We start from the raw sequence: 23,717 nt of genomic DNA, 5'->3' as shown, positions 1-23,717 counted from the left end.
TAAACTTGACAAGTGAATCAGCTGAAGAAATCATAACAGGAAGAGAAGTTAATGCTCCGCAACACATTTAGAGTTCCAAAATGTAAAAGGAAATCCAGATGGGGATAGTTCTTGAAAATTATAGTAATGGTGCTTTTTAGTCTAGGGGGTCCTACTCTGTTATTATTCAGCACCATATCTTTTAATCTGTTATCTCACTCAGTACTTAGAAGTCATTGTTCAGGAAATCAGATAAACCACCTGGCTTCTGCTTGCTTCTGCAGGTGTTTCAGAGGAGGAATTCGGGACAACTGGATTTCTATAAGCGCTGGAGGAATTACGTTGAAGGCTTTGGAGACCCTAGTGGGGAATTTTGGCTTGGTACTGTATCTGTATTTTGTGTATAATTTGGGAAGAGTGAGCAGACTTTGGAAAAGGGGCAACAAATACATGCATTTCTGGCTAGCACTAGTTGGCTGATGTTTTTCCCACCCCAGGCTTAATATTTTCAAACAAACCCAAACTTATTCCATTTCCCATGAAGCTTCCCTCTCACTACAAGCTCTCTGACTTCCAGCCTTGGTTTCCCCATCAAACTCCAATGAACAGCTCACTTGGCACTAGCATCAACAGCAGTTTGAAAGGAGCAAGATTTCCCCCTGTTTCTCTTGTCAGCAGTGTTGGAAGTGCAACAGTGTCCTAGTGACAGGGGAAGGACAGAGGCTGGATGGCCATCTGTCTGGGATGCTTTGATTGAGAGTTCTTGCATGGCAGGGGGATGGACTGGATGGCCCTTGTGGGCTCTTCCAACTCTATGATTCTGTCTCTCTCAATCTGCCACACATCCCCAACCTTTGATGTACTTACTCTTGGCAGGATGAAAAGAGGCTCTTGAGAAATCCACTTTCCCAGGGTCCACTTCTTCTTTTGAATCTTCTGCTCCCAAGCACATTCTCTTTTGCTGTATCTCCATGTTTTTACCAGTGCAGGCTCTCTCCCTTCTTCCTTATATTGCTTCTTCTTAAACCCATGGTATTAATTCTTCCTCCCTCTCTCTGCCTTTGCTCGCCCTCTCCCACTTTATTAAGCAGGAATAGAATGGATAGCACCTTCTTTTTCTTTCTTTGCTTAGAATTTAAAGAAGAATTTTGTTATGTTGCAAAGCAAAGCTGCTGTCTTGCCTGATGTCTTCCTCAGAGTGACTCTGGGTTCATTTGCGGGGAGGGAGGACCCCAGAGCCCTCTGGAGAAATGAAAATGCTGGTTTTGTACATTCTAGCCAAAGGCCAAGTTGGTTTTGTAAGTTGTACAAAAGATGCGATGGTAGCTTCTCTGAGACACCTTCTAGGCTTTGGGGACCTAGTCTGCAGCCAGTAGCTGTGCCACTGAATCAGAGGCTTGGGGCAAAGCTTGACTGATTTAAACTGAAATGTTCTATGTGTTCAATGATATCAAAACCAGGAGAGGACAGCAATAGCCTTCCATATATTTGGATTACAGATCCCATTATATCTCACCATTGGCTATGCTGGCAAGCGCTGATGGGAGGTACAGTCCAACAACTTGTTCATTTGTGCTCATTCTAGATCATCAGCCAGGAGACTGTTTGCAAGTCTGCAGTAGGGATTATTTAATTGATACACTAATTAATTGTATTGTTCTTTTAAATTGTGGGCTGCTTTGACTCCCAATTTTGGGACTAGCGGGATACAAATAAATGCTGCTACTACTACTACTACTACTACTACTTTGTGTCTTTTAGGTCTTGAAAAGCTGCATGAACTCACCACTTCTGCCCCTTATGAGATGAGGGTGGATTTACGAACACACAATGAATCTGCCTATGCTGTCTATGACCTATTCCAAGTGGGCACGAGCAGAGAGCGATATAGGCTCTCTGTGGGAAAGTACAGAGGCACAGCTGGTAAGAAAAGCTTTTTACTTTTGCTAGACGTGTTCTGTGTTACAAGGGAATCAGCTAGGGTCCCTTTTTTTCGCACTTTGTGGGGCTGATTCATTAAATAGGACCTGGGTCCAAAGAATTTATCAGCATATTCCTAATGAAAACAACTGATAACCCTTTATTCCCCCCATCTCTGCTCCATAAGTTCATTTGATGAATTTATTATATTAATGTATATTAGTGACTAGGGGGGCTATTCAGATTGTGAAAATAACCCAGGATGAATCTGGGTTGAACCTCCGTTGTTCACATGCAGCCCGAATGCACCTGATTGAGTTTGGGCAGGGCAGGGGGGCTGCAAAAAGAATCACTTAACCCAGGATAATCAGTACTGGATATTTCTCTGAGTTTTTTCAGAAGATTTGCATCATCGGCAGTGTAAATAATATGTGAATAGACCCGGGATTAAATCCTGCATGCCTGGCTTCATCTTTCCCCTCTGGTGAGGGAGATGAGGACTCTCTCTCTCTCATTTCCCCACTCCTCCCACTGTCTCATGACAGCTGGCAGCTCCAGAGAGATGTTGCCACTGCTGCCACTGCCTCGAAACGCCTGGCTGGGGACAGTTTCTTCCAGGGGTACCTAGACCAATGACAGTGTAGAAGAAGTCTCATATACTGCTGACCATCTGTGTAACAGAATAAAAAGAGCATAGAATGGACAATTACACAAAATTAGAGTATGGTCCTGATATTTAAAGAGTAATTAATATTTATTTACCTATCCAACCAAAATAATTATTCAATAGGTAAGAGATACAGTGGCGTCATGGGGGGGAGTGCGTACCTTACCAGGTGACACCCCAGAGGAGGGGGGACATCTGGTTGGGTCCTCCTACCCCTTCAGTGCAGGATGGGCAAGTGCGTGCCTTTCTTGGCTGCTCCATCATGGGGCTTTCTCCTTGGAAAGCAAGCTTCAGCAATAGAAGAGAAGGAGGGGTGACACATGTCCCTTATGTTTCCCATGCTCCCTCACCTGCCTGGCCACCCTGAGCAGTGGCTGGGGAGGGGAAGTGGCTGCAGAGAGGGAACTGGCCAACCGTGGGGAGGGGGAGGGAAGCTGGGGGAGGGGGTGTAGATGAACAAATTAGCAGAAGGTGGAGGGGCAGTCCACCGCACCAGGTGTCACCAAAGATAGTGACGTCACTGAATAGATGGTTATGACAAAGCCTCAGACATCTTTGCTAGTCCTGTATTGCAGTTTGCCAATTTCTACAAATCACTTTTCTGCGAGAATAGAGTTACACAGTTTCCAGCACTAAAGAACTCAGTGCTGCGTGCTACTAAAACATTTTTAAAGTGGGCCCTTGTTATCTGCTGTGGTTTGGTTCCAGGACCCCCCATGGGTAACAAAATCCATGGATGCTCAAGTCCCATGAAATAAAATGACATACAGTGCACCTGTGTTATATGCGGGTGTGACTAATGCGGCTTTCAGCATATGCTGAAAGTCACGCTGGAAGAGGTCTTGGTGCACCCCGGAAAGGGGAATGGTGCGCGGGCTCAAGCATATGCGAAATTCCCCTTATGCAGGGGGATCTGGAACGGATCCCCCTGCACAAGGGAAGGGTCCACTGTAGTAAAATGGTGTCTTTTATATAAAATAGAAATATCAAGGTTTTCTTTTTGGAATTTCTATCTTTTTGGAGCATTTTCAAGTCATGGATGGTTCAATCCATGGATAGAGAATCTGTAGATATGGAGAGCCCGCTATTTACTAACTATAACTAACTATTCCCAAGGGGAAAAAAACTGATGTTACTAAATTCTGTGGGAGCAAATACTTTCTGGAATACTTGTTGTTTTAATTAACTCTATCTTGTATTGTAATTTGTTGTTTTATTTAACTGTGTCTTTCATTCCAGTGTTTTTCTATAATCACTCATGATTACTGGCAAGGAATAAAGTTTGCCATCAGGTATCCACAGTGGGGATCCTATTAGAGGCTGTATTATGCTGGAGGGCGAGAGGTCCTTCTCCTTCCCTGACTCTGGAACAGCAGCAGGAGAGCACCTAGGTGCACTCCACATAGCCAGTCTGTGGCTGGAACCATCAGCAGATGTCTGGGAGGGCAAAGTCTGCTCTTCGTACCCAGTGGTACAGTGGCAGCTAGACAATGCCTGGGTACAGCTCTGCCACCCGCATCTGGCCACTGGTTAGCTGCATGGGTGTGCCTGGGGGCTCTCTGGCTGCCATTGTGGAGCCTTGCACAAAGGTGTTGCACACAAGGAGATACTGTAGACTTCCTGGTAAAAGGCCCATAAGAGTATTTGCAGCCCAGAGGATTTCAACCAATACTTCCCCCTTTCATCAAGACAGTTGCTCATTTTGATAAGAATAGCTAGTATGAAATATAATTTGTGCTATCCTCTGAATCTATTTTGCTTTCAGATGGCTAGAGCAGAATATACGGGACTGTGAAATGTGCTCTGTTATATTTCTGACATCTCTTATGGGTATATCTTCTCAGTTCTTATGTCAGGAATAGCAAGCAATAGCAATAGCAACTACATTTCTATACTGCTTATCAGTGCACTTAAGCACTCCCTAAGCGGTTTACAATGTGTAAGCTAATTTCCCCCAACAAGCTGGGTATTCATTTTAGCGACCTCGGAAGGATGCAAGCCTGAGTCGAGCTTGAGCCCTTGGGTGGCATTGAACTCGCAACCTTGAAGTTTCTGAGTGAGTAGCTACAGTACAGGCATTTAACTATTGCTCCACCAAATGTGTTCAAGAAGTAAACATGGTTCTAATGTTTCTTTTCTCCTCCCAATTAAGGGGACGCTATGACGTACCATCATGGTTATAAATTCACAACCTGGGACAGGGACAATGACATTGCAATCAGCAACTGTGCGATGACACACCATGGTGGTTGGTGGTATAAGAACTGCCACCTGGCCAATCCCAATGGCAAATATGGAGACGACAAGCACAGTGAGGTGAGTACCAGACCCTGTATTATTAGTCCTTTTGTCTGCACTGGGCACCCTGCTTTTTAAGTGCACAAGAAACCAGACAGCAGTTACCAAGGAAACTCTGTCTAGCACCATGGTTTACTTTGCATTAGGGTTGCCAGAGTGAAAACCGAAGATGGCTCTGATACTTTAATGGTTGTGTAGAAGAGAGAATTTCTGCAGGAGTAGTTTCTTACCTGGTTGTATGATAAGCTATACCAGCTGAAATTTTCATTCTGTGCAACCTTTTAAGCGTTCTCCAGTTTTTACTCTGGTAATCTTATTTTGTGTAGTGATGCAATGTATCATAGAAGATGCAAAATAAAATGTGGTGCTCAGCAGATGTCAGCCTGTGTAGTGTATTGGTTTGAGGAGACTAAGGTTTGAATCCTCACTTTGCCACAGAGACCCACTAGGTGACCTTGGGCAAGTCACACTCTCTCCACTTTAGAGGAAGGCAAAGGCAACCTCCCCCTGAACCCCCATGATAGGTTTGTCTTATGATCTCCATAAGTCAGAAATGACTTGAAGGCTTGCAACAACAACAACAACAGCCCAGCAGATTGGGAAGAAGTGTCTCCTTGATACTGGCCTTCTGGTTTCTTGTGCTTTACCAGAGGGCAGATCTCTATATGATGAATGCCTTACTTGTTAAAAATAAGAAACAATTCACTTCATATTAAGCAGTGACAGCTGTTTAGTTGCTTAGATATAAGGTTCGTTTGGTTCTGTGGACATAATGCATCTAGCTGTGTACAAACTTTGAATAGTTCAAATTTCCCTAGCAGTGGGAAGAGTTTTCATCTTCTCCACCTCTCATTGTCATGACATCAGGTTGTGATGTTGTTGTAATGATTTTCCACCAGGTGGCACCTGAAATCCCAGCCTAGGGAGGAAGCTGGGATTCAGAGCATTATGGAGCAGCATCTAAAACCCTAGTTTAGTCCCTCGGGTGGCAGACAGTAGCAAGAGCACGGCAGAGCAACACATCAGATACCAGCTTTGCCCCTTAGGTGGTATGAGAGGGTTGGGGTATTTGCTCTCCGTACACTATTGCCTGCTTTATCCATTAGGGATATGTTCCAAGACCCCCAGTGGATGCCTGTAACCATGGGTAATACTAAACCCCTATACCAGTGATACTTTAAGACCATGATTGACTGTAGGTAACTGAAACTGCAGAAAGCAAAACTGCGGATAAAAGTGGATTACTATAGCAGCAAAGGTAGGACCCATGCTTAGAAAAAACAACTCTTTAAAATACGGCCTCAGAAGGAAACATTCAAAGGGGAATGTGATATGCAAAGAGGACAGTGAAATGGGGGAAATTCAGTTTGGTGTGACTGAGGAAATGTTGAGGGGAGGAATAAGAAATGAAAAAAAAATGATAGTAGTAAAATAAAGTAATGCACACAGAAGGGAAATTAAAGGAAATAATAAATGCATCTATAGGTTGAGTCTCCCTTATCCAGAATTCTGAAATCCAAAATATTCCAAAATCCAAAATAGTCCACAGAGGTGGCTGAGATGGTGACACCTTTGGTTTCCGATGATTCAGTGTATGCAAAATTTGTTTCATATACAAAATTACTAAAAAATATTGTGTTTAAAATTAACTTTGGGCTATGTTTATAAAGTGTATATGGAACATAAATTAATTTCATGTTTAGACTTGGGTCCTATCTCTAAGATATCTCATTATGTATATTCAGGTAGTCCAAAATCAGAAGAAACTTCGAAATCCAAAACACTTCTGGTCCCAAGCATTTCTGATAAGGGAGACTCAACATGAACATACTACATAGTACAAAAATAAATAATAAAAATACATAAAAAGGAAAATAAGAAGACATATAAGGAAATTTAAGGCAAACAGTCATGACAAACATAGTTCCAACAAGATGACAGGAGATGACAACACACCAAGACACCACTAAAAGGTAGTCAAATAAATAAGAAGAGACTTCAAAGAAAATTAATGTAAACCAATGCATAACAAATCAAAACAGACCTAGGTGGGTCTTTGGGGAAATGTTGCTGATTGAGGGGATGGAAGAAATGCAAAGAAAGGAGCCCATGTCAAAAATATGTGATGACTTGGAAGCTATAATTGATATAGATCCAGTGGGTGTAACTTTGGCCTTTGATGGTCCAAAAATCTTGGGTACATTTAAATTTATACAGCCTGAGATGGACAGGATTCTTCGGAGAGGCAAGGACTGCCACATGTGTATTAAACCCTTCCTGGCTTATTTAAAAAAAAACTAGAGGGGAACTGTCTGAGCAAGGAGTGGATGTGGTCAGTATATGCTAAAACAAGGTAGAGTTTCATCTTGCCTGAAGGATGCAGTTTTATGGCCATTGCTGAAAAAGCCCTCCCTGGATCTCACCATATTGGATACCTGTGATAAGAAGTGCTTGGCAGTGGAACATGCTGCTTGAGAGACTGGTGGACTCTCCTCCTTTGGAGGTTTTTTTTTTTAAATAATCTTTATTAAAGTTTACCGTACATATATATAAAAACATACATGTCTACATGCAAATCCATAACAATAACAATAACATACAATACAAACATTCAACACTACCCCTCTCTAAACAACCCCACAACACCAAGTACAAAGACCACATTACTACAAGAACATAGTGACTTCCTACGGAGGGGTTGAGACATGATTTAGCCCAACTATTTTCCTTAATACAAAAATGAAATCAAATTCTCCACTCTTGCGTAATTAATGATTATTTTTAAAATTAAAACTTTTACTCATGCTCCTTTGGAGGTTTTAAAGCAGAGCGTGAATGACCATTTGTCAGGAGTGTAAGGATGATTGCTCAAATTTGGGGAATATTAATTAGCTCAACTCATCAGTCATGGGGCTCCTTACAAGTACCCCCTTTTGGACCAGATCCCAAAGTGTTTATGGAGGGGTCGGATATTCCAATGAAACAGCGCAGAGGCAGACTCTTTCAATTATATCTAGTTTATTAATGGGAAGGGGGCACACACATATAAAACACAAGCATTCACATGATCATGCAAGACTAATGGAAGATAAAAGTGAGTAGCATGGGACAGAATACAATGGGCCAAACTAATGGAAATACTCACTTGCTGGTTTCCTTCAGATCTTCACCATGCAGCAACACAGTAGATAGACAGGGGAAGGAAGAAAAAGGGAAGGAATTTGGTCCTGTAACACAAACTGACAAAGAGTCCGTTTGAGTCAGGGCGCAGAACACAGGAGATGGGAAAAGGAAAAGGGGAGGGGGTTTGGAACTGCATCGAAACTCAGATGACTAAGAGCCATCTGTATTTCAAGGCAGAGCAGAGAGCAAAGGACTTGCAATGGTTTTTATAGGGTTTGTCTTTGCTTTAGCGGAGGTTGTTTTCCTACTTCAAAGCAAAACCAAATTTATACATCACTTGATCTATAGGCATCCTCTGCCATGGGAAGACTATCGATACTGGAATGGTTTGTATCTCTGAAACATCTCCTAGTCATCTAGGAGGAATCTTCCTGTTTGCAACTCCTAATTAAGGCTTGCTGCCTACATGGTCTCTCCACTTTCAGGTCATGGCAGCCGAGGGGCATCTCCCATAACGCCTTTCCATTAGGGTCATAAGGAGACATACCGTCACACTATAGATGCAGGACTTGCTTAGAAGCCTCTATGATTAAGCGATGCCAGGGAAGAAGGAGCACCTGATTACCTCTGCAGATGCATTTTGGGATAGGGATTTGTGGGAGTGTTTTTATAAAATTCCAGATTCGATAACAGGAGTGCTTTGATTGTGTGTTCCTGCATGGCAGGGGGTTGGACTGGATGGCCCTTGAGGTCTCTTCCAACTCTGTGATTCTGTTATTCTACTAGCCAGTTTCCAATATCCCATGGCGGGCAGGGAGAGTATGTAGTGGCTGTCCCAGGGATTTCTGGATGAGATGTATTATCTAGATCTATTCTAATCTGGTTTCAAACAGAATCAGCCTCCATTGCCTTGGTGAGTGGGCTATGCCAGAAACTGGTCAAGGAGAGCATGTCTCTGTTGGCTGTGCTAGACCTCTCAATGGCTTTTGATATCATCAACTATGGTATCTTTTTGGGCTACCTTGCAGGGATGTGACTGAGGCACAATTTTACAGTGGCTCCTTTCCTTTTTCAAGGGATGAACTCAGAAGTTGATGCTGTATGATAATGGCTGTTGACCTGTGGATTGAACTTGGGATTTGGTTTTGTACTCAGTGATTTTTTAAACATACACATGGAAGGATTAGGCGAGGTCATCCAGAGTTTTGGGGTTCAGTGCTATCAGTATGTGGATGACCCCCAACTCTGTTACTGTATATACTCATGTAAAAGTCTAAAAATTTTAGCCAGAAAATTGACCCAAAAAAACCTGAGTCGACTTATCCATGGGTCAATATAGGTACTGTAAGAAGTGTAGTTCAACACTTATTTTAATAAAGGAACAATTCCCTGGTGAAAGGCAAAAATGTAACCTGTCCTGGAATCACTAGTCCTCTATTTTTTCATCCATCCAGCCTTTATTTGGAGCACCAATAGTTATGCCTGCTAGAATTTTGTAATTTCTTTGGCATTGTTTTCCTTTGCATCATCCTTTCTATCCTTTGTTACATGCCCCTAGATTTTACCCTCAACTTATCCGTGGGTCATATCAAAATAAATAATTTTGGCCCCAAACCTTGCATTCGACTTATACATGAGGTCGACATAGTTGAGTATATACGGTACTCCTTTTTACCTCAGTTCAAGGAAGCTGCCATGGTTCTATAGTCATGCTTGGATGTACTCCTGAACTAAACACTGAGCCCTGAAAGCTCAGGTTTCTGTGATGGCCAGGAGTCGTCTTGCACAGTTAAGGCTTGAACTCCAGCACTGCCCATTTCTTGAGACATTTGGACACAGTGACATGTGTCTTAGTTACATCCTTTTTGCATTACTGTAATGTGTTCTATGTGGGGCTGCCTTTGTAGAGCATTTGGCATTTTAAGCTGGTCTAATAGCTACAGACAGATTGTTAACTAGGGCTGTCTACAACACAGCTCCCTTATTGCAACAGCTCCACTGGCTGCCAGTCTGTTTCTGGGCATTGTTCAAAGTATTGGTTATGACTTAGAGCCCTATATCGTTTAGATCCAGATTATCTGAATGACCACATCTCCCTTTGTGAGCCTGCCTGTGTTTTGAGATCTTCTGGAGAGTACTTCCTCTCTGTACCATTGCCCTCACAGTTAGATCTGGTGGAAACACAGCCATTGAGAGGCTTTTTCTGCTTCCAACTTCTGGAACTCCTTTCCTAGAAAGCAAAGACATGGAACCTTATCACACTAGCGGAATCCCGTTGAGAAACGGGATATAAACTAGACTTAATTTTTTTAAAAAACCCACAAATGTGGGAAGTTCATCACACGACATTCCTGCAAATGTGAAATAATGCGAAAATAAACCGAAGGTTAAATGGAGAAAAATGGCAGCTTTTTACTTTCGGGAAGTTCCAAAAGTAAAAAGCTGCCGTTTTTCTCCGTTTCACCTTCGGTTTATTTTCGCATTATTTCATGTTCGTAGGAATGTCTTATGATAAACTTCCCACATTTATGGGTTTTTTTAAAAAAAAATTAAAAATCTAGTTTAAATCCCATGTTTGAATTGGATTTTGCTAGTGTGATAAGGTCCGTGGTCAGGTTATTCTGTACCAGTATACAAAGGGATCTTGTAGCATCTTTGAGAGAAAGATGCTGGTAGCATAAGCTTTTGTAGATCCAGTCTACTTCATCAGATTTCTAGAGAGATTTTGGTAAGCAAGTTAATATCTCTTTGCTTTGGCAAACCTTTGAGTGCGGAATGAATGAATGAATGAATGAAAATTTATTTACATCCCGCCTCTTCCGTTTTGGGGATCGAGGCAGGTAACAACATGATTATACAATACACAATGATAAAACAGTAAACCCACAAAACCCTAGCCTAACCCTCCCTCCCGGTTTAAAATTAAACAATAAAACATAGGTAAAATATATGTAACAATACATCAAAATTTTGTACAACCCACGAGTGAGAAAGTGGTGAGGATTCTGGACATGATCAATCTGGGAAGGCCTGCTGGAAGAGAAGGGCCTTTTTGAAAGCCTCCGATGAGGATAATTGAGTGGACCGCTCAAGGGAAAGGGCCTTTCATGTGCTCTGTTGCTTATATTTGTTATTGTTACTTTAATGATTATGCTTTAACTGGTTTTATTTTTATTGATAGTTACATTTTTAACCTTTGTATGACACAAATTTTGTCACCTGTATCTGTTTACCTTTTGTAAGCTGCCTTGATTCCCAGACTTGGGAAAAGGCAGGAAATGATGCTGCTGGTGATGATGATGATTATGGCAGTCAGATATCTATTATAATGCTTTGCAATACAGGACTTTGCATGATACAAAAGAATTTAACTCTGCTACAGAACTTTTAAGTTCTTGCTTAAGAAATCATTTACAAAGTTGCTGTTCTGGGGAAAAAAGAACAGAAAAATACTGCTGTGTGATGTTTGCATTGTATAAGCAGCAATTAAAAATTCAACTCACAGAAACAGAAACTTATAGCATGTGTACGTCTGCCCAGAGACAGCCCACTGAGGCAATGACTGAAGATATACTGCAATATTCCTGAGGATGAGGTAATGAAACCATAACTCTCTATATGAGCCTGCCCAAAGCTCTAAGACAGGGGTAGGCAACCTTTTCGAGCTGGGGGCCGGGTTGCTGTCCCTGAGACATCTGGGGGGCCGAAGCCAAAAAATTTGTCTCCAAACCGGGACAGATGTAGGGCAAATGTAGGACTTTTTTCAAATGTAGGATATATTTTTAAAATGGAGGGCATGCGAAAAAAGTTGCTGGTTTTTATAAAATGTTACTATAAATGCATGTTTCTTAGGCATGATCAAAATGGAGGACATTTTGGCATTATCCTAGACAGATGGCAGAAATGTACTTCCCTTTCTGGCCAACCCCCCCTCCCCCATTCCAAAAAACACGACAGCACATTTGAGCATTTCATATGGCTTTATTTCCCATGGCTTCTTGCAAATTTCATAGAATCATAAAATCATAGAGTCGGAAGAGACGCAAGGGCCATCCAGTCCAACCCCCTGCCATGCAGGAACTCTCAATCAAAGCATCCCCAACAGAGAGACTTATTGCATAACCAAACCCTTTGGGTTTAATGCTTAACATGGGGTAACATGGCTATGCATTTTCATAGAATCATAGAATCATAGAGTTGGAAGAGACCACTAGGGCCATCCAGTCCAACCCCCTGCCATGCAGGAAGTCCAATTCAAAGCATCCCTGACAGATGGCCATCCAGCCTCTGCTTGAAGACCTCCAAGGAAGGAGACTCTATCACCCTCCGAGGGAGTGCATTCCACTGTCGAACAGCCCTTACTGTCAGGAAGTTCCTCCTAATGTTCAGGTGGAATCTCTTTTCCTGTAGCTTGCATCCATTGTTCCGGGTCCTGTTCTCTGGAGCAGCAGAGAACAAGCTTGCTCCCTCTTCAATATGACATCCTTTCAAATATTTAAACAGGGCTATCATATCACCTCTTAACCTTCTTTTCTCCAGGCTAAACATCCCCAGCTCCCTAAGTCGTTCCTCATAGGGCATGGTTTCCAGACCCTTCACCATTTTTGTCGCCCTCCTTTGGACACACTCCAGTTTCTCAATGTCCTTTCTGAATTGTGGCGCCCAGAACTGGACACAATATTCTAGGTGGGGCCTGACCAGAGCAGAATACAGTGGCACTATTACTTCTCTTGATCTAGACACTATACTTCTATTGATGCAGCCTAAAATAGCATTGGCCTTTTTAGCTGCCGCATCACACTGTTCACTCATGTTCAACTTGTGGTCTACTTGGACTCCTAGATCCCTTTCACACGTAGTTTCATTCAGCCAAGTGTCACCCATCCTATATCTGTGCATTTTATTTTTCCGCCCTAAGTGCAATACCTTACATTTCTCTGTGTTGAATTTCATTTTGTTAGCTTTGGCCCAGCTTTCTAGTCTATTCAGGTCATTTTGAATCTTGATCCTGTCCTCTGGGGTATTAGCTATTCCTCCTAATTTGGTGTCATCTGCAAATTTGATAAGTATGCTCCCAATTCTGTCATCCAGGTCATTGATAAAGATGTTGAATAGCACTGGGCCCAGGACAGATCCCTGTGGGACCCCACTGGTCACTTCTCTCCAGGATGAAAAGGAGCCATTGTTGAGCACCCTTTGGGTTCGGCCGGTCAACCAATTACAGATCCATTTAACAGTTCCTTTGTCTAGCCCACATTTTACAAGCTTGTTTGCAAGAATGTCATGGGAAACCTTGTCAAAGGCCTTACTGAAATCAAGATATACTATATCCACAGCATTCCCTTCATCTACCAAGCTGGTAATTTTGTCAAAGAAAGAGATTAGATTTGTCTGGCATGACTTGTTTCTCTGAAACCCATGTTGACTTTTTGTGATTATGGCATTGCCTTCTAGATGTTCACAGACTCTCTGTTTAATGATCTGCTCCAGAATCTTTCCTGGTATTGATGTCAGACTAACTGGACGATAATTGTTGGGATCCTCTTTTTTCCCCTTTTTGAAGATGGGGACAACGTTTGCCCTCCGCCAGTCGGCTGGGACTTCTCCTGTTCTCCAGGAGTCCTCAAAGATTATTGCCAATGGCTCCGATATTACATTTGCCAGTTCTCTTAATACCCTTGGATGGAGTTCATCTGGTCCCGGAGACTTAAATTCATTTAGATTAATAAGGTGTTCCTCTACTATCTCTTTACTTATTCTGTGCTGAAATTCCCCTATTCTGTCCTCTGCTCCATTATCCTCAGGTTGAGCACCCTTTGCCTTTTCTGAGAAGACTGAGGCAAAGAAGGTGTTGAGTAATTCTGCCTTTTCTCTGTCTTCTGTTAGCATTTTGCCATCTTCTCCACGCAGTGGCCCTACCGTTTCCTTCTTCTTCCTTTTGCTGCGGACATATCCAAAAAAGCCCTTTTTATTGAGTTCATTCTGCGCTTTAGCTTTTCTGACTTTACCCCTACACATGCCTTCTATATTTTTGAATTCCTTTTTCGTGATTTCCCCCTTTTTCCATTTCTTATACATGTTCCGTTTCAAACTCAGCTCAGTTGAAAGTCCATTAGTCATCCATCCTGGTTTCTTGAGACACCTCCCGTTTTTCTTTCTCACTGGAACTGTTTGAAATTGTGCCTTCAGTATCTCTCTTTTGAGAAACTCCCATCCATCCTGAACTCCTTTATCTTTTAGTATTTCTGACCATGGAATCGCCCTCAATACTTTTGAACATGTCAAGGTGGTTTAACAAGAAGTGGATTTGCCCTTGGTTAATAAAAATACAGAAAAGGGAAAATGAATTAAGGCAGACAGAGGGGCCCAAAAATCCAGTAACTAAAAATGCAAGGGAGGAAAATAAGTGAAGGCAGACAGAGGGACCCCGAAATCCAGTAACTAAAAATGCAAGGGAGGGAAATGAAGGAAGGCAGACAGAGTTGAACAAATGAATGTTGGAAATGGCTACCTACCTACTTCTCCTCCTCCTCCTCTTCTTTTTCATTTTCGGCGCCAAACAGCACCTGGAAATGGCCCTTTTCCCTCCTGCTCCTCCAGAACCAGAGGCTTGAGTTCAGTGCTCCTCCTCTTTCTCCTCCTCCTCCTCCTCCTCCTAAGCCTCGCCTTCCCATTGAGGCTGGCCAATGGTCGACTGGGGCTGGAAACAGCCACGCCCCCGGCCTTTTTCTATTGGCCAGCCAGCCTCAAGGGAAGGACTGCTGTTTGTCAGCCCCGTGCGTGCGTGCACACACAAGCCAGGCACGCAGCAGCTGCTTCCGGCCCCAGGCAGGGAACTCCCGGGGGCTGTGCGGCCACAGTAGAGGCGCAGGAGGAGGCGGAGGAGGCAGAGGAGGTGGGTGGATGGCCTGCCGGCTGGCAACATCAACAGCCAAAGGCGCTGCCACAGCAGCGCACTATCAAAGCCCGGGGGCTGGGGCAAACCTGGGCCAAATGCCAAATGTTATGGCAACGCTGGCGGCGGTGGCGGTGGTGGCGGCAGGACCGGCCTGGGGCCGGTCCAAAGGCCTTGGTGGGCCGGATGTGGCCCATGGGCCGTAGGTTGCCGACGCATGCTCTAAGATCTTCAAAGGAGGTCCATGGAGAAGGGCTTTCTCTTGGTTCCACTGCCATCCAAGGCATGCCTGGTGAGGTCCCAGAAGAGAGCCTTTTTTGTGTTTGCTCTCGAGTTGTGGAACAACCTTCCCTGGAGGTCTGATTGGTCTCTCTTTGCTGTTTTTCTGCAGGCAAGTAAAGACCTTTATATTTAAGGAGGCATTTGGTTTTTAATATGTTGCAGTATAGTACTGTTAATGGGAACATTGTGTTTCTATTTTATGTTTTAAATGTGTTTTTAAAACTGCTTTAATTTGTGTTAACTTGTGTTTTTTTAAATATAAGTTTAATTGTGTTCTGTACTAAGATTTTTTTAGTAGTTGTATTGTGTTTCTAAAAGGCTGCACACCACCTTGGATCCCTTGCTGGGAATAGGGTGGGCAGTAAATACAATAAATAAATAATAGTGAAAATCATTACAAAATTTGGTGAGGAAAGGGAGGACTTCCTAGATGCTATTAAACCTTGCAACTGTGGTGTGCCAAATGCAGTTGACAATCCCTGCAGCAACACAGTTTCAGCCAAAGTAACTAGATAGCTCTTCATGTGTGTATCCTCCTTGGCCACAGGTGGAACCATGAAGTACTTGGTATTTAAATAATATACTGTTCATTTAAAGTTATAAAGACTTAAAGATAACAGCAGTCTTTTAATTTTTGTTTTATTTAGCTTTTTCTTACTTGTTTTTAGAAATAATCTTTTAAAAGCTAATATCAACAACTGCACAAAAAATCTTATTTTCCACTGCACAAAATATATCCAGTTACACCTTAGAATAATGACTACTAATTACTGGCAACAAAGGTAGCTTTGCTCTGGTGATAGTATATACTGTATTTGGAACCTCTTTAATTGTGGATGAATGGAACATGGTACATTTCCATTCTATAATGCCTTATCCTTCTTGAACATGTCTTTTAACACTGTCCAAATTGCTAGGTATCCTTGCATCACGCAGGGAGGAATTTATTACAGCCCTTAAAAACAGGTTGATGGCGACCTCCCAGAGGACATTCTCTGCAGCCGCTCCCAACTTATGGAATGGCCTGCCGGATATCAAATCACCAATCTAGAGAGCTTTACAAAGGCCATTAAGACGGATCTCTTCCAGCAAGCCTTCCCAGAATAAAATGCTCGGCCACAAATAAGACTTCCCATCCAGTGAACTCTGCCTGTGATGATTTTTATTTAGCTTAGTCGGTTTTAATATGTAGTTTTTAATCTTACATTGTTTAATCTTGTTTTAAGGGGGGGGGGCATTGTGTATATATGGATGTATTTTAACCTGTTGTACGCCACTTTGATTGCCTGGCAAAAAGCGGGATAGAGATAAAAAATTTATATTTAATTTTAATTTTAGTACTGAAATTTATAGTTCAGTTATGTGCTATGGGAAGAAGTATGCCATTTTATCTGTGCTCTCTCACAAGTGAGTTTCATTGGCTGTCTGTGGTACTAGTCTTGTGATGGAGAAAATTTCTCCCTGTACACAACATATACAACTTTGTGCACCTGACATCGAAGTCTCTGGCCACCTGGGGTTGCAGTAGGTATATGTTACGGTACTTAATACCAAGGGTCGTATCCCTTCAGAAATAACTTATTTTGCAACTTTAGGCAAGCCACCCTCCACCTCTCTTGAAGGAGTCCTCCCCTCCAATAGAACGCTCATAATGCTTGGCTGATCAGTAGGATTGTTGTAAGGAATACAGGAAAATAATGTACATGAACTACTTCAATCACTCTGAAGCACTATAGAAATATGGTGATGATGGTTGCTATTTAGAGACTGATAGGGGAAAGGTTTTGACAATAAACCTAATCCACAAATTAGGTGTTATGAGATTATTTGTTAGTATCAACATGACCAAGCATTTGAACATTTCTCTATAGATTCAAGAAATTGAATGTATAACATCACCCATGTCCTATATATTTTTGCTTTCCAGGGAGTGAACTGGGAACCATGGAAAGGGCATTTATACTCCATTCCTTTTACCGAGATGAAGATCCGTCCACGGTCGCATAGCTTTGGCCCAATTTTTGGCAGAAAAAGGAGATCTCTTGTGGAGAAGCGGAAGGAGGCTGGAATTTAAAACTGCTTCTTGGCAGTGCTGTGTTTGCCAACCCAAACACAAAAATGCATAATCATGTAACAGCATGTCAGGCCTTGGGTGGCTTATTTTAATACCTGTATAATCACATGAACTGGTTTAAGGCTTCAGAAATATTCTCAGGTATAACTGGCTGAGAACATCATATAACATGTGCTACACTGTGAGTGAGCTAGAAAAGTCGGTGAGAACTAAGAGCCAGACCATATCTTACACTCTTGATGAGGGGAACTAACAGAGCTTGTAAACTGCAGCTCCCAGAATCCCTCAGACAATGTGAACCTACTGGCTGAGCTATGCTGGCAGTTGTACTCAGAAACCCATCAAAACAGTGCTTTTCCTTTTCCTCCTGTGCTTGTATGTGTCTGTCAGCTCAGGTGCAGTTATGGCATTTCCTTGTGTGGGAACCCAGAGCAAAATGAACGTTGCAAGGCTTAGTTTGCTCCAGCAGCTGGAATGAACAAGGACCTGGTCAGTCTGCTGTGCTTTGATTCCTGTGATATGGATTTACAAAACCAAAGGTGTTGATTCAGCGGTATTTTCTGTAACCTGTTTTCTATACAACAAGCTAGCAGTTACCACAAAATAGCCAGACATTTCAGACTGTAAAGTGTTTGAGAAGATGTGGTCCCATTTCAAAATATATTTCTACTTAAATCAACTCATTCAGCGTTTGTGTGTGTGTGTGTGTGTGTGATATACTCTTTGCTGCATTTGGACTTTGCCTTTCTCTCTGCATGACAATCTCTGCACCATACTGTCTGTTAGAAGCATCACTGAGTTAATGTAGGGGGAAATGGGGCAGTATAGCTAAGCTGTTTCCATTATAAACAGCGGTAACATTGTGCACCTGTGGCAGAACTTGGAAACATCGATTTGGACTCTGCCACTGTTCTCAAGCATATATGGCAACTGTGATGCTAGCTGGGGGAATCTGGGAGTTGCAGTCCAAAAAAGTAACTTCCTAATTCTGAGATCCCCCATCCCCATGCTCTTCTCTCTGAGACTTCATTTCTGCTGTACTTAGGAAACTGAGCCTCTGCTTCAATTGCAGCAGTAAGTTTGTATCTGGGCTATATGTTCTCACACACAAAGAGGCCCCTGTTGAAATCACACCAATCTTTCTGAGATATTTAGTGTTCTGACTTCAGGGATGTTTTTTTATGGAAAAGGAAATTCGATTATCTGCAACTTTAGGTGGGGCAACCCAATTACTTGCCTTTGTAATTACTAAGCTTTTGATACATTGCCATCTAGTGTTAGCTTTCATTAAGAGTACCTGCAACATATATATTGTGCATTTTGGTTGGCCAATAAAGGTATCACTGTTTGGTGGATTTTTCATGTTATTGGAATGAGTACAGTGATGTGGAATCTGTAGCTGTCCATGTGTTGTGAACTACAACTTCCATCATTCCTGATCATTGGCTATATAATTATGAGTGATGGAAATGCAAGCCAAACAACATTGGGAGCATAACAGGTTTCCACCCCTGCTCCATGTTATCATTTATAAAGCACAGCTTCCTTTGCGTTTCTCATTTTCCAGTAACAGAATGCTTCAGAAAGGATGCTCTTGAATGAGGAAAAAAGATTCATTTTCTCCCTACAAACTGAACTCCTTTCATAAATATATACATTGTATATATTGACTATATTTTGGTGCAAGCAAAGGTGATGGATGTATACTTAGCAAGCTGTATATGTGTTTATATGTGTTTAAAATCCCAATCAATCTCTCAGCTCAGCTAGAAACTCATAGGATGGCCCAAGAAAAGTGTCTCAGGGCCGGAACAGACAGGCCAAAATAAAGCTGCTTCAGGTCACTTTGGAGGTATGCTGTTTAAATGACACGTGTCCTAAGAGGCCGGAAGCTGCACCAAAGGCACACTCCAATCCTAAGGACTAGAGCGCAGCTTTGGCGTAGCTTCTGGTTTAAGATTAGGGATGCCATATCCCGGCAGCCCCCGGGACAAACCCGCTTTTGGGGGGGCCCTGCCCGCCCCAGCCCGGTTCCCCCCCAATTCCGGCCTTTGTGCCGGGCCCAGCCTCCGGGCTGGGCACGCTCATGTGGCCATTACTGCGGCTGTTAACGCGGCTGGCCGGCCACTCACCTCCTCCTCCTCCATGGCTGCACCACGCCGCCCTCCACCTCCACCGCTCCTCCTCCACCTCCCCCCCAACGCAGCTTCTGCGCAGCCCGTGGCGCTTGCCTGGGCCACGGCCGGCAGCAGCGCGCGCTCGCCCCTTTTGCGCGCTTGCGCACAGGGCTTAAGGGGCAGCGCTTGCCTCCTAAGCCTTATGGCCAATGGCAGACGAGCAGGGGCTGGCCTAGTTTCCAGCCCCAGTCTGCCATTGGCCAGTGTCAGGAGCCTTGGAGGAGGAGGCAGAGGCAAAGGAGGAGGATAGGCCTCTGGGCCAGGGGGAGGGAAAAGTTTTTTTTATTTTTAAATATATACAACCCAGCCTTGGTTTTTTTTTTTTTTAATTTTATTTTTAAATATATACAACCCAGCCTTGGTTTTTTATTTTATTTTATTTTATTTTATTTTATTTTATTTTATTTTTAAATATATTCAACCCAGCCTTGGTTATTTTATTTTATTTTTGTTATTAAATAACAAAGTGTCCTCCATTTTGACCATGTCTAAGAAACATGCATTTATATTAACATTTTTTTAAAAAAATCATTATTTCTTTGGCGTGTCCTCCATTTTAAAAAAAATGTGTCCTACATTTGTAAATCTACATTTGTTCCGGTTTGGAGCTCCTGACTTATGGCAACCCTACTTAAGATGCATGTGTCGTTTAAACAGCATACTTCCAAAGTGACCCGAAGCAGTTTTATTTTGGCCTGTCTGTTAAGGCCCTCAGTTTCCATTTTAAAATAGATATTTTTGTTAGGTTGAATGAATATAACCATTGTCTCTATATTTTTAAAATCCTACATTTTATGCTAAATGTTATACAAGTGCTAATTAAGTACAAGAAAAGTATAGTTTCCTAAATTTTTGAAGCATCAGTTTCTTTCCAACTTCTTGATAGTAGTTTTGCTTTAAAGAAAGTTTTAGCTTCAGTTCACCTGCCACCCCTGCCGTGTATCAGATTTTTTTGATCTGCAGACTGCTCCGAATTTATTTTTGATTTAGCTAATTAGCTATGTGAGTAAGAACAAATGTATTTGTATACACTTTTCTATGTTGGTGCTTCCTGTAGATTTTGTAATATTTTAATATAGAGATTATTTAGTAAAGTCATAATTTATTCACCAAATAACCTTGTCAACACTTGCTTGGAGGTGTCATTGAACTCAATGAGACTTTTGAGCAAATATGTAAAAGATTGCTATATTCAAGGATGTTTATATAATGTACTAAAACTGCATGTATGTCATTAAATGCATTTTAAGTTCTTGCATCTCTTGCACACGTAGTATTTCTTAACTCGAAGAGTGAGGATTGCTGACATCTTTAGGAAAAGACACTCAGACGGAGTTGGCCAACACATGTCCTGGGGTGAGGGGACATCAGTCTCACAGGGAGTACATTGTGCAGGCCTGGATCGGTTGAGAACAGTTTCTTTCATGATTGTCACATGATTGAGGCACAATCTACATTTCATTTCCTCTTCATCTCTAAGCAAACTGCATCCCTGTACTTAGAAAAATATTCCATTTTGTCTTTTTCATCCAGTAAAAGAAATAGCTGCAATTGGGACAGAATATAAAAACTACTCAGGTTTATTTCATTAAAATAAATTTATTTTAAAATAGAATTCTGTTGGGTTTCATTTTTTAAATAACCCGTGCAATAAAAAGGCAATCTTGGAATGCAGATATGAAGGCAGCAAGTCACATCTCCTCCTAAGCCCAGCATAAAAGAGCTTCTTATGAACGTGTAAAAATATACAAGCAGTTGCCTTGCTGGGGATGACCCACAGGAGGTTGTCTGTTTCTGAATGGTGTGCTGATCACAAGTGTTGGTCTATGCTGGAATTTCTTCCAAATTCATAAATACAATGATTGGCATAAGGAGGAGCATTTGTTATATGGCTCTATCCCTTTGCCGAAATGAGTTTCACAGACCAGCCCTCTGAAGCAAGTCCCACTATAATCATTGGGGCATACTGCTTGGTAATGGTGCATTTTCCTATGTAACTTGGAGAATTACTTCTAAAAGCAAGTTCATGTTTTGAATTGATATACATGCACACAAACACCCAATAACTTATTTATTTTTATTTATTTACGGTATTTATAACCTGCCCTTCAGCCCTAAAGGTTCTCAGAGCAGCTTACAATTATTATTTTAATTATTTTAATCTACAATAAAACTTGTTGCCATTATCTCTAGTAGTTTTTAATACGTTTTGGTGCTTTTTAGGCGGAAAGTCATTTTTAAAAAGTATGAAAAAATTATCTAATTTGGGTGGAATGGGAAAAGTCCCCCAAACACTCCCCAAAGCATTTTTGCCCCCCAAAATGACAAATACTGAATACTTACTGTGCACATAGGGAAAAATAATGCCCCTGTTAATGCCAAAGGACTACAAGAAAAGCTGTTGGGGGATCGTTGGCAAGTCACAAGCTCCCAGCTTCAGGAAACCCTATCATTTTGAAGGGATAGGAGAACCTGGAAAAGCAAGGTTTTACAGGATAACACTACTTTTCATTTCTCACGCTCTGAAAGGATTATAGTCAAGTATTGCAGGACATGGAATACGGAGAGCCCTCCATATTTGCCGTTTTGACTTCTGCGAATTTGATTGTGTGTTCATGTACAGCACTTGTGGTCTCTTCTAACTCTTATGATTCTATGATTAATATGATTTCTAGGTCCTCCAGCACAACTCTGCTGGAGGTTGACCACAGTGTCGTGCTGAAGGACCAAGAGATTCCTTCAGAGGTGTTCTCTCAGGTAAAGATAGTGGTGTTTTATTTTCAGTTTTCCCACTTTCCCCTGTGTTCCTAATCCCAGTGAATGTGGCGGGTCTTCTGTAGATGTGAAATCAGGCTTTGCTGCGCTGCTTAGGGCCTGGGAAGAAAGGAGGTTTCAAGATGACAGAAGAGAGGAAATGTTGGGATGAGGATGCAATGGAGGTTTAGAATTCAAAAATAAAAGGAAAAGGAGAATGAGAAAGAAAGATGAAAGGGCAGATCTTGTCTCAAATATAAATGAGCAGGAAGAGGAGATGCTTATACTTGTGGTCATGACTTCACTGTCCAAAAGGTAACAAGGGCGCGTTACAGATGCGCCTAAAGTACGTACCATGTACATACTAGGGTTGCCCAGGGACATCTCTTCCAGATGTCCCCAACCCTAGTACGTACACGGCACGTACAAAATGGCGGCGCCCATTCTAGATGGGCGCCGCCATTAGGACATCACAAACGTGTCGCCTCCAAATGGGGCAGCGCGGACATGACGTTCTCACGCCATGCGAGGATGCCTGGGGCGCTCTTTCCGTGGCCCTGGAAGGAGCTCCGAAATGGAGCTCCTTCCAGGATTTGCATCGCTGGTGCAGCCTTTAGAAGGCTGCGCCAGCGACGCAAGGCAGAAAGGGGCCGAGAGGTCCCTTTCTCCTCCTCTGTGCCGCCGTCGGGTGTCCTTGGGGCATGAAGCCCCAAGGACACCCCTTTCCAGGCCGCGGGGAAGTGGCCTTTTGCCGCTTCCCCGTGGCCCGGAAAGCAGTGGATCGGGGCCTGAGAGGCTGCCATTGTGGCAGCTGAGGCCCCGATTCAGCAGGGAAAGGGCCGGATACAGGCTGCCCCAAACGGGCGGTCTGTAACGCACCATGGACTGTAAGTTCCTGTGAATTTGATCAAGATAATCAGTTGCATGGGTTTAATGAATATACAGAGGGAGCTGGATAGGTTAACTCCACGCTCCACTCATGAAAGAAAAGAAAAGCCCAGCATCTCCCTCTCTTCATTCATGTCAGGATGCTGTTCATGAGAGGACGTTCTCCTACAAGCATATACATGTATAAAATGAGCACTGTTTCTTGGCAAGGATTTCTCACTGGGGTGTGTGGCAGCACTGTAATGGACATGGACAGCTTGCACCTCCCAGCAATACTTTCTGCACATTTACTGAGTATATGGAGGAGATTGTATGGTCCCTTATAGCAACAATGGGGGGGAGGAGGGCTTCTAGCAACTAAATGCTGAAGCTTGAGTGCAAATAACACAATGGCAGAAATAGATGTACTAGCACGAGATTGTGTCCCTGGATTCCAGATACACGACTCCACTGGTCATTTTGCACAGCTTTTTCTGTTTTTGTTAGTTGTGGAAAGAGGCAAAGAGGTAGGAAAGACTCTGAAGTTTCAACTCATACAAATCCTTCTCCTTTTCCTAATTCACTTAATATTTGATCAGACATTACCCATACACCTTTGATTCAAATATGCCTAGAATCTTGGCATATTTGAATCTTTTTATGCTGAATTCTGCAGCACAA

The 23,717-nt window shown here is 42.5% G+C and overlaps 1 protein-coding gene across 1 annotated transcript in view; it reads left to right on the top strand.

Moving 5' to 3' along the window:
* The window catches only part of TNN (tenascin N), a 57,283-nt gene extending 39,442 nt beyond the window's left edge, over positions 1–17,841 (top strand). Inside the window, exons 11-14 of the mRNA XM_089518742.1 lie at positions 264–360; positions 1,741–1,902; positions 4,719–4,882; positions 17,092–17,841. Coding sequence (XP_089374868.1) covers positions 264–360; positions 1,741–1,902; positions 4,719–4,882; positions 17,092–17,238 — 570 coding nt within the window. The 3' untranslated portion in view covers positions 17,239–17,841. The remainder of the gene's footprint in view (positions 1–263; positions 361–1,740; positions 1,903–4,718; positions 4,883–17,091) is intronic.
* Positions 17,842–23,717: the final 5,876 nt, after the last annotated feature.

This window comes from Sceloporus occidentalis, unplaced genomic scaffold (genome assembly GCF_023333645.1).
Source record: "Sceloporus occidentalis isolate IW3139 unplaced genomic scaffold, rSceOcc1.0.p SCAF_3, whole genome shotgun sequence".
NCBI classification, from domain to species: Eukaryota; Metazoa; Chordata; class Lepidosauria; order Squamata; family Phrynosomatidae; genus Sceloporus; species Sceloporus occidentalis.
Note: the sequence above shows the minus strand (reverse complement) of the source record. Positions and strands in the feature narration are given on the sequence as shown.